This window comes from Mobula hypostoma, chromosome 5 (genome assembly GCF_963921235.1).
Source record: "Mobula hypostoma chromosome 5, sMobHyp1.1, whole genome shotgun sequence".
NCBI lineage: Eukaryota > Metazoa > Chordata > Chondrichthyes > Myliobatiformes > Myliobatidae > Mobula > Mobula hypostoma.
Window position 1 is genome coordinate 125,287,639 of NC_086101.1, and position 16,295 is coordinate 125,303,933.

Genomic DNA, 16,295 nt, shown 5'->3' on the forward strand with positions numbered 1-16,295 from the left:
TCCTTTGAGTCAGATCTAAATTTGCCTATAGTCTTTAATAAAATGCTATTGGCTATTAAGTTGTAGCAGTCTGTCTCTCCAGCTTTCTAGTTAGGCATGGTGGGAAATTGAATGACTTTTACATCTTGCGGGCCAACTTTGAAGACAGTGGGTGTAACTGTTGAGCAGATTGGCATTGGGTTGTGGGGTGAGTTTATAGATCTACTTTCAGTTGTAGAAAACTAAAATTGACAATTTCCTGGCCTCCTTTTGCATAGTGTCTTGTTGACTATTGATGAGGCCACTGAAGACTTAGTAAAAATAGATCTACTGCATCTTCTCGAATTCATCCCATATAAAGCTTTTTATATAGATCCTGGAAATAATTAGAATTTTGATTTTGATATTCGAGGAATCTCGTATGTCCTGAGCCATTATGGCACTTTGAATCCAAATCTGGCTTGGCAAAATGTAAGGCAACATTCAGACATTATATGGACAAAGCAAACATCGCTCAGTATTCTGTCTATGTAGAAATCATATATATGTCTGTTATCTGAATGAGAAGAATTTCTGTGCTGTTGAAGATGAAAATGGCTTGAAGATGGGGGAAGTAATTTCTTTTTTCGGACAAATGCTTGTCATTTTCAAAGGAAAAAATGATTAATTTATATACTTTTTTTTGAAAAAGGGATTAAAGTAAAGACTTTTGCTTAATTTTCAGGAGAACTGTTTAACTGGCAGTATAGTTAGAGGCCCAACAAATAATTCAGACAGAATAATGCTTAAAATACAGAACATAGAATAGTTCTGAAATAAAATATTTAAATAAAGTGCATAGATGAATAAGTAACATCTTGCAGCAAACTGTAGAATAATTAATGTTTTAGCATTTTAGTGAAGAGTCCCATTTTTTGACATTTTTTGACTTTTTTTTAGTGCTGATAGAACCATTGTGCATACAAATTATCTGAGGTTTCCAGAATTGGACTGATCGATGTATAATAAAAGGGGAGATATGATATCAGCAAAAGTAAAAAAATTGTCAGTGTCACCGTGTTGAACCAAATATTTATTATTTTAGTGTTGTTGCCTATGAGGATGTCAACATAAATGACTATTATACCATTAGCCAGGATGGTATTCTGCACATGAAAAGTGAGGGCATTGACTTTATAGATCTGGACCGTTGGGAACAAGAATATTTGTATCATAAAAAGCTTACAAAGATACCAGTCTTTGCACTTTTTCGCAAATGGAAGGCCTTCACTGTGTGGCAAAAAAATGTACGTTCAAAGAAAATCAACAGCTGTCGCAGAACATTGCAAGAAAACCTGTTCATTGTGAACCCAGTGAGTATTACTTTTTTTAATGCAAGTTAATTTACCAATAATATACTTTCCTAAGCTTTTGTATCTTATTAAATGTAGATTGTAATTTCACATTTTATGTAATTATTTCACAGATAAGTACTTCAGAAGACATTTTTCTACAGAAGCCTTTATTTGGCACCTTAGCTAATGCCATTTAGATATCCAAAATGATAATATCCCTAACCCTCCTTTAGCTATCCTGCTAGTTACCTCCTCAGAGATCTCTAATTTGTTAATTCTTTTTAAAACACAGCTCAGTTGTTAATAGTAGAAGTATTATGAAATAAGCTGCAAGTTATCTGAGAGGAGGGAAATTGGATTTTAACAGACCCAATCCTCCACTGGCTTTGTAGCAGCTGAGCTCATGGTAATAAACAAATTGTCCACATGCACCCAAATTTGTATTAATTCAACTCTGTGCCAATCAATTGTAACAGGCATTGGTTATAGAACATAGGACAGTATAACACAGGAGCAGGCCCTTTATCCCACAATGTTGTGCTGAATTAGTTAAATTAGTAATCAAATGCCCAACTAAACTAAATGCCTATACCATGAATATATCATTCCATTTCCTGCACATTCATGTGCGTTTTGAAAGTTGCTGTTGTATCTGCTTCCACCACCATCCCAGGCACCCACCACTTTCTGTATAAAAAGCTTGCCCTGTACATTTCATTAGAACTTACCTGCTCTCACCTTAAGTGCATGCCCTTGGGTATTAGATATTTCATCCCTGGGAAAAAGGTGCTGGCTGTCTACTGTACCTATGCCTCTCACAATCTAATAAACCTATATATGCTCTTCCTTCAGCCTCTGTCGCTCCAGAGAAAACAACCAAAATTGGTCCAACCTTTCCTTATTTATAGCACATGCCCCCTAATCCAGCCAGCATCCTGGTAAACCTTTTCTGATCTCTCTCCAAAGTCTTGTCATCCTTTCTATAATCGGGCAACAATAAACAGATTTAGCCTAACTAGAGTTTTATAAAGTTGCAACATAACTTCCTAACTCTTTAATTCAGTTACTTGACTAATAAAAGTAAGTACACCATATTCCTTCTTTACTACCCTATCAACCTGTGTAGCTACTTTCAATGAGCTATGGATTTGGTGAGCTATCCATCTGCAGCACATTGTGAGAGTCCTGATGAAGGGTCTCAGCCCAAAGCATTGATCATTTACTCCCTTCCATAGACGCTGCCTGACTTGCTGAGTTCCTTCAGCATTTTGTGTGTGGTGCTCAATATTTCCAACATTTGCAGAATCTCTTGTGTTTATCCTCTGCATATTAGCACTGTTAAGGGTCTTGCCATTAGCAGCATACTGTCTTTCTATATTTGATCTCTCAAAGTGCAACACTTCACAAATGCCCAGGTTAAGCTCTATCTGCCATCTCTCTGTCCATAGCTGCAACTGAACTATACACTTTGCCAGTTTCTATGTTATCTATAATTTCACCAAATATTGTATCCTCTGGAAAATTACTAATCTACTCATACTCATCTACATTTTCATCCATGTCATTTATATTTATTACAAACAGCAGAGTTCCCATTACAGATCTGTATAGAACATCACTAGCCACAGATGTCCAATCAATGTCTATCCTCTGTCTTCTATGGCCAAGCCAATTCTGATTCCAAACAGTTACTTTATCATGGATTCCATGCATTTTAATCTTCTGAATGAGCCTCCATGAGGGATTTTGTCAAATGCCTTACCAAAATCCAACATCCATAGCTCTACCCTCATCAAACACCTTGTCACCCCCTTGAAAAACTCAGTCAAGTTAATACGACATGACTTGCACAACTTTCTGGCTGCCCCTAATTTAGGCTATGATTTTCCAAATGTTTATAAAAAAAACTTCAGAACCTTCTCTAGTAACTTCCTGACTACTAACATCAGACTCACCAGTTTAAACATACCAAAATTATCTCTATTTCCCTTTTGGAATAATGAAATGTTAGTTACTTGTCAGTCCTCTGAAACCTTGCCTGTGGCTACAGAGGACATTAATCAAGGCCCCAGCAATCTCATATTTTGCACTCTCAATTATCTGGGTATATCTCATCACGCACAGGCACTTATTCACCTCTTTGTTCTGCAACACTACCTTATTTATTATTCTGAAATGCTCTAGCAAATTAACAAGCTCCACTCTCATCTGATCCCCACATTCTTGGCAAAGTAACTCATTTTAGACTTCACCCACCCTTTGCCTTGAAGCACCAGCCTGCCAGTTATTGTCTTGATTTTGATTTAATGTATTCAATGCCTTGGGATTCTCTTTAATCCTACTTGCCAAGGACTTTTCATGGCTCCTCCATGATTGTGGTAGTTACACTGTCAATGAAATACAGTGGTGCTGACAGTAGAATTGCTTCTTCACATCTCCATTGCCTTGGGTTCAGCCATGTCCTCTGGTGCTATCTGTGTAGAGTTTGCACTGGATGCTCCATTTACCTCACACTACAGGCCACTGTAAATTGCTGTTAGTGCAGAATTAATGGGAATGTGAAGAGAATAAGTTACAGGGAAAATTGGCCAAGGGATGGGATTGCATCATGGCCATTGAATAATCTCCTCTGTCTGAAGAGAATATGGAACACATGGAAAGGTGCTCAGTCTTATTGTGTAGCAATCCAGACTGGGCGGTGTCCCATCAATAAGGTGCACTCCCTTGCTAGTTTCGTAAACCACATATGTAGGAAATACCACCAATGACTCAAGTTCGGATTTTTTGACTCAATCACTAACTGCATCCATCTCGCATGTATGGGAAATTTAGAGATCTGTTGGTAACATATTTTAAAGTTTGCTCATTCCATAGTTACAGTTGAAAGGAATCAAAGGAGAATCAGGAAGAATAGAAAGAATAAGAAGGCTTTGCAGAAACCAAGGCTTGCCACTCCCTCTGCTGAGTGGGAGGAAAAATTGATATTTTATTTTCAGTATCTCAGTAAGTGTGACGATACCTGAAAGAAATGCTGTCAGAAGCAAATCTATGGAGAGCTGCAAAATTGGTCATAATGATCAGAAGTACAGTTAAAGAGGATTTGATAGTCTGGAAGTCAGATATTTCTGCAATGATTGATGCAGGTTGCAAATGTTTTCCTGGTATTAGGCATAAATATCACTCAGACATGCAGGATTTTCTCTAATGCTGGGACACATTATTTGGACAGTTAAGGAGTTGAAGTATTAGAAGTATAGGATAAAGGAAAAAGATGAAAGTGCATACCTCAAGATGATGATGTTTGGAATACCTGCAATGATTCACCCTGCCAAAGGAGACACTCTTATTCTGAGTTCTGTCTCTAAAAGAAATAACAGACAAGCAGAGGACACAAACGAACCTGAAAAAGTTTAATATTCCTACTGATTTAGAGGAAACTGTAGCACATGACTACTCAAAATGGAGAGAGGTAATTCAATTTGACATTGAGAAGCTCAATTCCAATTGTCAGGAGCACTTAGAAACCTATTGTAAATAGCTAAAGGAGTACTTCACATAATGCACATACACTCACCTGTCCTACTTGTGGTAGATTCAAAAGTTTCAAAGGTACATTTTATGTCAGAGACATGTATACAATATACATCCTGAAATGCTTTTTCTTCGCAACTGTCCATAAAAAACAGAGGAGTGTCCCCAAAGAATAAATGACATTTAAATGTTAGAACCCCAAAGTCCCCCCCAGCTCCCCTCATTCCTGCGTGTAAGCGGCAACAAGCAATGATTCCCCCTCCCCCACCAGCAAAAAAAAGCATCAGCACCCGTCACCAAGCTCTCTAGCATGAGCAAAGCAACAGCAAAGACATAGACTTGCAGTACTCCAAAGACTGCTTGTTCACCCAGTATTCGTCATACCACATTCTCTCTCTCTCCCTAGTAAGGGAGGAAGAGATGTCTCTGTTTCTCTGCGAGAGGGGAGACATAACACACAACTGGCTGGTTTACGATGTTAAAAGTCCATTGCATCACTTTTTCCGAGCTCTGTGCCCAAATATCTCGGGTCTCTGGGCACACAGCCTTAGATCTTCCATCTCCCACAACACACTCATCTCCTGCCCGGACACCGACCTTCGATCTGCCCACCTCCAGCACCACAAGATTTTGGCCCTTCGAAGGCGAGCTGAGCTCTTAGGTTGCACCCTTGGCATGCCGAATAACAGCCAGTCCTGAAACCCCAAGAGCGGGCACCATTCCCATGAAGAAACATAGTTGACATGTAACTCCAGGTCAGGGTCTTCAAAAGAACCCTGAAAGGGAAAAATAGAGATATTAAAGATGGAAATAGATCTTTTTCCGAAGATGCAAACAAAGGAGTTGCTGTTAGGCGCCATTGATTCTCCTAAGCTCGTTCTTCAGAGTTCCATTGGCCTCATCACTTACCTCAACTCCAACAGAACTACAGCAGGAGCTAGTCATGCTCAGTCCCAAGGAATTCACTGAGGGGAGAAGAAGTAGAAGTAGAAGAAGTCTGACCTCAGTGGTTGGGAAGATGTTGGAGTCAATTGTTAAGGATCTAGTTTCAATGTACTTGGAGGCACATGATAAAATAAGCTAAAGTCAGCATGGTTTTCTTCAAGAAAAATCTTGCCTGATAAATCTGTCGGAATTCTTAGAAGAAATAACAAGCAGGATAGACAAAAGAGAATTGGTGGATGTTGTGTACTTGGATTTTCAGATAGCATGAATAGAACATTGGCTGATTGGCAGAAGACAAAGAGTGGGAATAAAGCAAGTCTTTTTTGGTTGCTGCTGGAGAACAGTGATGTTCCACAGGTGGCTGTACTGGGACGGCTTTTTTATGTTATGTAACAGTGACTGGGATGACATAATTGATGGCTTTGTGGCCAAGTTTGCAGACAATATAAAGATAAACGGAGAAGCAGGTACTTTTGAGGAAATAGGAAGGCTATAGAAGGATTTAGACAGATTAGGAAAATGGGCAAAGAAGTGGCAGATGGAATACAATGTCAGAAAGTGTATGGTCATGCACTTTGGTAGAAGAAATAAAAGTGTAGACTATTTCATAAATGGAGAGAAAATTCAAAAATCTAAGGTTCAAAGGAACTTGGGAGTCCTTGTGCAGGATTTCCTAAAGGTTAGTTTGCAAGTTGAGTTTGAGGTGAGGAAGGCAAATGTGATGTTAGCATTCATTTCAAGAGGACTAGAATATAAAAGCAGGCGTGTAATGTTAAGGATTTATAAAGCACTGCAGGGCTTCAGTTGGAGTGTTATGAGCAGGTTTGGGCCCCTTATCTAAGAGAGGCTGTGCTGACATTGGAGATGGTTCAAAGGAAGTTCACGAAAATGATTCCAGGATTGAAAGACTTGTCATATGAGGAGTATTTGATGACTCCAGGCTTCTATTTACTGGAAATCAGAAGAATGAGGAGTGACTTCATTGAAACCTATTAAACGTTGAAAGGCCTTAATAGAGTGGATATGGAGAGGATATTTTCTATGGTGGGAGAGTCGAAGACCAATGGACACAGCCTCAGAATAGAGGGAAGTCCTTTTAGAACAGAGATGAGGATGAATTCCTGTAGCCAGAATGTGGTGAATCTGTACAATTCATTGCCATGGACAGCTCTGGAGGCCAAGTCATTGGGTATATATGAGGCAGAGGTTGATAGATTTCTTGATTAGTCAAGGCAGGAAGGGATACAGGGAGGTAGGAGATTGGGAAAATTGGATCAGCCATGATGAAATGGCAGAGCAGACTCAATGGGCTGAATGGCCTAATTCTGCTCCTATTTCTTATGGTCTTATTCCCAGTACCTCTAGTGTCTGTATAGATCTTTGGCCATGATTTTGTAAACAGCAGCTTTGCCCCTTTGGTTATCAGCATAATTTGTTACACTACACATGTTAACAGAAATGTATCTTTGATCTTGTAAATACATACCTTGAGCTGGTAAGCAAATACTTTGGATCTGTCTTCTTAAGAACAGATGCAAATAACCTCCCAAAAAATGAAATTCTAGACCAGTAAGCCTAACATCAGTAGAAAAGAAAGCAATCTCTTCTGTTACAACAATTGGAATACATTAACAAGACTGGACAAACAAATCATAGGTTTATGAAATCTACACGCGATTATATGAGGATATAACCAGTAGAATTGAGGGCCTCCATTGGTCAGATTCGATCATGAACATTGTGATTAGGTATCTACATGATGTCCAAGCCAGGGCTGTACAATATGGAGAGCAAGCTGTTGCCCATGTAAACAGACTCCCCCTCTTTACACAGCTGATGAATCCAAATGAACAGCAGAGACTGATACAGTTAGGCACCAGCAGCATCACATGAGTTGCCAGTCAGCATTGAAATCAGTGTAGGACTGACTTAAGGGCTCCAGCCCTAAATTTTTCCTCAGGGTTTACTCTCAAAGCCTTCCCCATGAGTGCAAAGCAGCAGAGGTTTTAGATCAGAGTTTTCCTTCTCCTAGATGAGTTACCAATCATGGCTGACAAGCCCCATCTGCTTGAAAGGACTGTTTTAAGGTAGTATAAGCAAGGGAAAACCAGTGGATGAGGTTGGTTGTTTGGTGCATTTGAACTTTCAGAAGGCTTTTGATGCGACTCCTCATGTGTGCAAATTTAAAGCACATGGGATTAGGAGTAATTTGCTGGCATGAATTGAGAATTGGTTACAGACAGGAAAAGAGAGTTTAAAAACATTGGTTGTTTTCTGGGTTGCTGGCAGAGATCAGTGGTGTGCTGCAGGGATCATTGCTTGGGCTAAGCTTTCCGCAGTGTATCTCAGTGAGTTGAATGAGAGAACTACATAAATTTTTTGAGTTACATACAACACCATTTGAGTGAAGCAGGGCTGAATGTAACCTGTGAAGAAGATATAAAGAGGCTTTAATCTGATTTAGAATAAACAGGGCAAATGGGCATAAACAATACAACATGGAATAGACACATTGATAAATGTGAGATTTCATTCAGAAACATACAGAAAGGTAATATTTTGTTTGGGAAAGGCACTTGGGTGTTTTTGTATACCATTTTGCTGAAAGCCAGCATTCAGGTGCAGTAAGCTGTTAGGAAAGCAAATGGTGTGTGGCCTTTATTGCAAGAGGATTTGAGTACAGGAGAAAAATAGCTTGATGCGGCTGTCCAGGGCCTTCGTGATATCCCATCTGAAATATTGTTTATAATTTGTTCTCTTAATCTGAGGAAGACCACTCTTGCTGTAGAAGGAAAGCAATGCAGGTTTCTGAAATGGCAAGACAAATGTATGACATCTTATTTTCACTGACATTTAAAAGAATGAGAAGGGAATTCATAGATACCTAAATGCAGAGAGAATGTTTATGATGGAGATCAGGACTGGGGGTTAGAAGCACAGGATAAAGGGTATGCCATTCAGAACTGAGATAAGGAGAGTTTTATTTTTCATCTAGTTAGTGATGAACGTTTGGAATTCTCTAAGCAGAAGGCAAAGGAAGCCACAACATTAAGTAGATTCAAAAAGAAAGTAAAAATAATTCTCAAATATTTCTATACCTCTATAAAATCTCCCTTCGTTCTCCTATACTCTAGGGATAAAGTCCTAACCTGTATAGACTTCCCCTATAACTCAGGTCCTCAAGTCCTGACAACATCTGGAGTTATACCATTATATCTGGAGTTATATCAAGAAATACATACTGGAATTATATAGAGATCCTGATTAGATATTTTTAAGAAATGACAAAATTGTTTGTGTTTTGTAGTAAAATGCTTCTACTTAAATTTTGGAGATTATAGAAGTGTGAAAACTGACACTAAGATATCCTATCCTTTCTCACATCTCCTTTGTGCTGTGAGTTGTGTAGGGACTCCTTAATTTCAATAGGCAAAATTCATCCAGACTGTTAAGGGTTAAGTTCGCTGTGTATGTTACCATTTACATTGTATGTTATTACGTTTTGGGGCAGGGTTTTCTTCTTATATACGACGTTGCCATTTGCTGGTGGGTTCAATAAAGTGTCCGTTAGAAGTAATTACAGTACACACATGTTGCTTTTTGTCAACACTCCTACAGTTGTATTTTTTTGGCCATCCTCTTCAGAGCTCCCAAAATCTTCTTTGGGTTTGCACTTATGTACTTTTGCATGTCTTTCTATTTTTAGTGTATTATAAGTCATTATTGCTGCCTTATTTAATGCTTCTAACCCTACAGAGTACAGTAATATGTGATAGTGCATTTTCAAATATAAAACTTCAGAGAACATAATTATATTTTGGTAATTATGTAAAAGAAAATGTCTCTTGATAGAATTTACATGTTCCAGTTTAATTATTTATTGAAAATACAGTGGATTCCAGTTAATTGGGATACATCAGGACCAATACATTTTGGCCCAGTTATGCGGCAGTTTCAATAGCTGAAGTTTCATTGAAATAGTTAAAAGAGTATAAAAAAGACAAACTACTGTTTAACTCAGAACTAATTGGAACACTATCAATACTACTACAGTACTATAAAACTGTTTATTAGTTCCTAATAGTTATTGAAAGAGGAGTTAATCCAGTGTAGGCTGTCGTGTTCTTTTGATTGACTATAAATTAACAAAATCAGCGTAGACATCTAGTGCAGATAATGGACTGCCTTCATGCAATTCTTTCAACAACTGCATCCTCCAAATCTTCATTTTCATTGTAACATTCAAGATGTTTGTCAAATCTTTCAAATTCTTTGTAGTGCCTAACTTGTTGAAGTGGTGAAATCATTTCATTTTCATTCCTGGCCGTTTCTGCTATCTCCAAGCTTGAATGCTTGAAAATGCTGTATGCAAAATAGTTCTGAATTGTCTTACTGATTATTTCTCACCAACTATCAGTGACAAAAATCACTGCTTTTTGAAAACAAGCACAAGTCATCGAAGCTATTTAAAATCTGTTCGCTTTAAGCACAGTATAGTGCCCAACAGCTATACATGTGCATGCGACTAACACTAGTTAGAAACTGTTCAGAAATAGTCCCCTGCCTTAATTAAGTGGCATTGTGTCCCAAATAAACAAAAGGAATCCCAGCTATTTCCTCAATTACTTCTTGTTTTTTTAACAATTAGCCCAAATAAGTGGCTGCCCCAATTAACCAGAATCCACTGTATACTTATGATTCAAGATGGTTTAGTGTCATTTCCAGTACACAAGAGCAAGGAAAACAAACATTTGTTACTCCGGATCCCTGTGTGGGATCTTTCATTATGTTACTGGCCTTTTTCTGGCACCTTTCTGTATATGTAAAACTCCAAGCAAAACAAAATCTAGTTCTGTTTGATTTAATTGTATGCTTGTAATTCTCAAAACTTGTATTTCTCATTCATAAAGTCCTTGAGACCTGCACTTCTCAACATCAGAGATATGTGTTATCGCATTAGTGACATGGCTCTCTGTAAAATTAACAAAGGACACACGTATACCCTGGAAGAGTTCAAGTCAATTCAATCTCAACAACTTAGTGAGGTAATGTATACACATCTGAAATGCTATCTGACATGCTTTTATATGACTTTTTAAAAATCTTTGATATGGCCACGATTTCCAAGTCATTATTACCTACTGCGGGCTATGATTAAGAGACATACAAAGAGGCTGAAATGAATTATTGAAAGTCTGTGATAACACTTTTTCATTATATTACGTGGAGTTCAACATTAAAGGAAGGAACAGTTTGAATCATTAGCTAAAATGTTTAATACTGGGACTTAAATGGGAAACCTTCATTAAAGCCTTTGACAATATCTCATGTGAGGCCCTGGGCCCATGGAATCCAGGGCAAGTCAACAATTTGGATTGAAAGTTGTGCTGGCTTTCTCTAACATCATCCCCTGTCTTTCAATCGAGCACAACTTTGAATCCATTGACTGGATGCCCATAACTATTGGAGTTCACAGAAATTAGAGTTGGGTCTCTTGCTTTTTATCATCATCATCAGTATAATTATGTGCCGTGGCATATGACGTGAGTGATCATGGTCTTTAACCATGATTGTTCTTGGCAAATTTTTCTACAGAAGTGGCTTGCCATTGCAGCCTTCTCGGCGGTGTCTTACAAGACGTGTGACTCCAGCCATTAACAATACTCTTCAGAGATCGTTTGTCTGGCGGTAGTGGTTGCATAACCAGGATGTGATATGCGCCATCTACTCATAGACCTACTCCTATGGCTTCACATGATCCTGATCTGGGGTCCAGAGTTGCTAAGCAGGTGCTACACCTTACCCAAGGGTGACCTGCAGGCCAGTGGAGGGAAGGAGAACCTTGCACCTCCTTTGGTAAAGACTTATCTCCACCACACCACCCAATTTTATTCTATACATGAATAATTTGGTTATAGATGCAAGTATACATTATCAGTAAATTTCCAGATAATACTAACATTGGTGGAGTTATTGATAGTATTTAGGGTAGTTTTCGGCTACAGGGTAATGGTGATATCATTGTGATGGGAAATAGGTGGGTATCAGAAGGAGTTTAATTCTGATAAATGAGGTGATACATTTTGCAAGTATTAGTCAAGCCAGAATATAATCATGAATGAATGGAGTATACCATTACCAACAATTCTATGGAGGATTGAGGAACAGAGGTACCTTGATGCATCTGTTCAAATATCTTTGACGGATACAGTGCCAGTCGATAGCATGCTAAGGAATGCATAAGGATGCTGGCCTTCATTATTCAGTGCGATTGAATATATTCCCTAATGTTACAAATTATGGTCACGTGCTATAGGAAAAATGTAGGTGAGTGGTAGAATCTATAACTAGTTGATGAGAAAATTATGAAAATAAAAATGGGAGTACTGAAGGGAGCTGATGGTCAATTGGACTTGATAGGCAGAAGGGCTTGTTTTTTCTGTGTCTAGTTTTGATTTTGTGATTTTATGATCAAGGATATCATCCTCAATGTCCAGTTCAATATTTAAAACATATTATCTGGCTAACATCATATGGTGTAAATAGGATATTATTATTCTCAAAATGGCTGCCATATTTCTTACATCTAAAAAATAATTGCCTGCAGCTGTGCTTTTCAAGCTTTCAACTATCTACCCTTCCCTTCTTGGAATTTTGTTGTTCTTGCCCCAGTAAAACTTTAGTCCTAGAAGATGAGTGACAGCTGTAAAGGTGTAAAATAAAGATGATATGCACTATTTGTTTGATGGCCCATCATTGCGCAAATCTGTAATGCATGGGAATTGATCCAATACTCCAAAAGATCTTTGTTACAAAAGAAAACATTTAGGTTAGGGGCCATAGTCATGGGTCATGAAGGGAAAGAGAGGCCAAAGGAGAGGAAGGGTTGGAAACAAGTTGTAGGGGATCAGGATTTTGTGATTTTTAGTAGCCTTGTTACTTGGGATTGGTTTATTGTCAGATGCTAGGAGCTGTGCAAACAGATGAATGAGAAGAGGCATGGATGAATAGTTGAGCATATGGGATCACTGATTAGTGTAAGTGTTGGCTGAGGAACTCAACTAACAACTCGAGGTTGGAGTTGCGACATACACAGACAATTGCTGTGATGCTTCTGATCTTATTATTCTATGTGCTGGAATTCATGGCCGAAACAATGCTCAATCAGCATCCCTTTTCAGTATTAATGCTGTGGGCTTTGTGCGTGCTAGTGAAAGCCTGCTAGTGCACTGTCTATTTTGTACGCCTTTGAATGATACAGTCCTTGTTTCTCTGAATACTGATGTGGCAGATACATGAAGATTCGGGAAAAAAATTAAACCCTTGACTGTCCTTTGTGACTGACTTCTGTTTGTCAATGATATTGAAATGCGCAGGCAAAATTAAAAGGTCATGGTACTAACGGGTTGAATGAAACCAGATGAACAAAATTTAAGACCCGTGTTTGAGAAGCAGTTCGGTCCTTGCCCTGCTTCAATATTGTATTTGTGGCTATAATAGTTGACAGATATCAATCACAACTGAACTAAATACTTTCTGAAGTGTTATTGCAGAGGTTGAGGTAAAGTGATTGCAGCCTGAAAAACATGAGGAGATTTAGGCTACCGTTATGAACCCTTTTCTCTTTGCTCCTTCTGTGCTGTGGAAGACATCCTGCCTCGTCCCTGTGCCGAAGATGCCGCGCCCCAGCTGCCTCAATGACTACAGACCGGTGGCATTGACCTCCCACATCATGAAGACCCTGAAGAGACTTGTTCTGGAGCTGCTCCGGCCTATGGTCAGGCCACACTGAGATCCCTTCCAGTTCGCCTACCAGCCCCGACTAGGAGTTGAAGATGCCATCGTCTACTTGCTGAACTGTGTCTATGCCCACCTGGACAAGCCAGTGAGCACTGTGAGGGTCATGTTTTTTGACTTCTCCAGTGCGTTCAACACCATCTGCCCTGCTCTGCTGGGGGAGAAGCTGACAGCGATGCATGTGAATGCTTCCCTGGTGTCATGGATTCTTGATTACCTGACTGGCAGACCACAGTACGTGTGCTTACAACACTGTGTGTCCAACAGAGTGATCAGCTGCACTGGGGCTCCACAGGGGACTGTCTTGTCTCCCTTTCTCTTCACCATTTAGACCTCGGACTTCAACTACTGCACAGAGTCTTGTCATCTTCAGAAGTTTTCTGATGACCCTGCCATAGTTGGATGCATCAGCAAGGGAGATGAGGCTGAGTACAGGGCTACGGTAGGAAACTTTGTCACATGGTGTGAGCAGAATTATCTGCAGCTTAATGTGAAGAAGACTAAGGAGCTGGTGGTAGACCTGAGGAGAGCTAAGGTACTGGTGACCCCTGTTTCCATCGAGGGGGGTCAGTGTGGACATGGTGGAGGATTACAAATACTTGGGGATACGAATTGACAATAAACTGGACTGGTCAAAGAACACTGAGGCTGTCTACAAGAAGAGTCAGAGCTGTCTCTATTTCCTGAGGAGACTGAGGTCCTTTAACATTTGCTGGACGACGCTGAGGATGTTCTACGAGTCTGTGGTGGCCAGTGCTATCATGTTTGCTGTTGTTTGCTGGGGCATAAGGCTGAGGGTAGCAGACACCAACAGAATCAACAAACTCATTCGTAAGGCCAGTGATGTTGTGGGGATGGAATTGGTCTCTCTGACGGTGGTGTCTGAAAAGAGGATGCTGTCCAAGTTGCATGCCATCTTGGATAATGTCTCCCATCCACTACATAATGTACTGGTTGAGCACAGGAGTACATTCAGCCAGAGACTCATTCCACCGAGCTGCAACACAAGAGCGTCATAGGAAGTCATTCCTGCCTGTGGCCATCAAACTTTACAACTCCTCCCTTGGAGGGTCAGACACCCTGAGCCAATAGGCTGGTCCTGGACTTATTTCATAATTTACTGGCATAATTTACATATTACTGTTTAACTATTTATGGTTTTATTACTATTTATTATTTATGGTGCAACTGTAACGAAAACCAATTTCCCCCGGGATCAATAAAGTAAGACTATGACTAGTAGCTAAGTCTCAAGAGGACTGTTTACTAGGAAGCAGATGTCTAGAAAATACTTCTTTCAGCATAAGTTTTTATATGTGCAGAAGCATGCACTGACTGCCAGAAATCCTTTGTACTCCATAGAATTTTCGGGCAGCTACAAGAAAGATGCCAATCAATATCAGTCAATTGATTTTACTTGGTCATATTGTGGGAAGAGCCCTATGAAGCATTAGCAAATGGCAAACCTTTCCACAGTAGAGAATACATTGCTATATACAAGCCTCAGCTTGTGATCTCTTGTAGTCTCACCTATGACTAGTAGCCTTGGCCTGGCTCCTTTGAGCTGTGGATAGGGTTATCCTCATCACATGTCAGAATGCCAAAGTGTGAGAGCTGGGAAACCTGCAGTTGTTCATTGAACCCTGTGCACTTAATACATAGCCTAATTCCAGGTATCTCTACTAACAGTTACAATACTTGTATGTCATACAAGAAATGGACCATTTTTCACTCATGGTGTTGAAAGGTTTGAGCCATACCTACATAGTATGAATGTTATATTTGATTATCCATACCAATGAATTTGGATTTCTCAACTATTTTCATTTGGCAGGGTTCCGAGAAGCTGGCCCAATTCAGGAAAATTGCACAGCAGACTGTCAAGATTGCTTGTTGCACGGCTCTATTAGAAGCTGGATATATACCAGATGACTATTTGTCTGAGATTCAGAGTGCAGGTACTCACCTAAGCATACGTATATGTGTAGCTAAACATGTATTTAACATTAGCAAGCTTGTGCCTAATTTGTCACTAAGTAAGTTCAGAGTGAATCATTTACCTCCACTGCACACTTTGCCAGCCTGAAACTGAACCTCTTAATATTAAAAAACAATGTTTTGAAGAGGACAGTGCAGTAGATATGGCTTACATGGAATCTTTCGGGCTTTAGACAATAATGCCCTGGATTTCAGAAAGGTTTTCCTTGGGACACCAATCCAAAAGGTTAGGACCCAAGGGATCCAGGTCAAGGAAAAAAAGTATCCAACATTGGCTTGGCAACAGGACACAAAAAATGATGGCAAAAGGTTAATTTTGTGATTGGATGCCAGTGACTTGTGATGTTCTTCAAAAATCTTGGTATCTTCCTGTTTTTAATATATGTGAATAATTTGAATGTGGATGTAGGTAGACATGATCAGTAAGGTCAAAAATGGTGTTGTTGTTGATAGTATGGCAGGTGGTCATAGGTTACAGGATGAAATCAATGCACTAGTGAAATTAGCTGAGAAGTGGCAGATGGAGTTTAATCCTGATAAATGTGAACTGATGCATTTTGGGGCTAGAACATATGCATGGTAAAGTGCAAAGGGATACTGAGGAACAGAAGGACCTTAATTTATAAGTTCAAAGATCCCTGAAGTGACAGCATAAGTAGATAACGTGGTTAAGCAGGCATATAGTATGACCTTCATCAGTGGGATATTGAA

At 39.4% G+C, this 16,295-nt stretch overlaps 1 protein-coding gene across 1 annotated transcript in view; it reads left to right on the forward strand.

The window, feature by feature from the left end:
* The window catches only part of dnah6 (dynein, axonemal, heavy chain 6), a 402,938-nt gene that overhangs the window by 23,299 nt on the left and 363,344 nt on the right, over positions 1-16,295 (forward strand). The window contains exons 5-7 of the mRNA XM_063047640.1: positions 1,064-1,331; positions 10,700-10,834; positions 15,421-15,562. Coding sequence (XP_062903710.1) covers positions 1,064-1,331; positions 10,700-10,834; positions 15,421-15,562 — 545 coding nt within the window. The remainder of the gene's footprint in view (positions 1-1,063; positions 1,332-10,699; positions 10,835-15,420; positions 15,563-16,295) is intronic.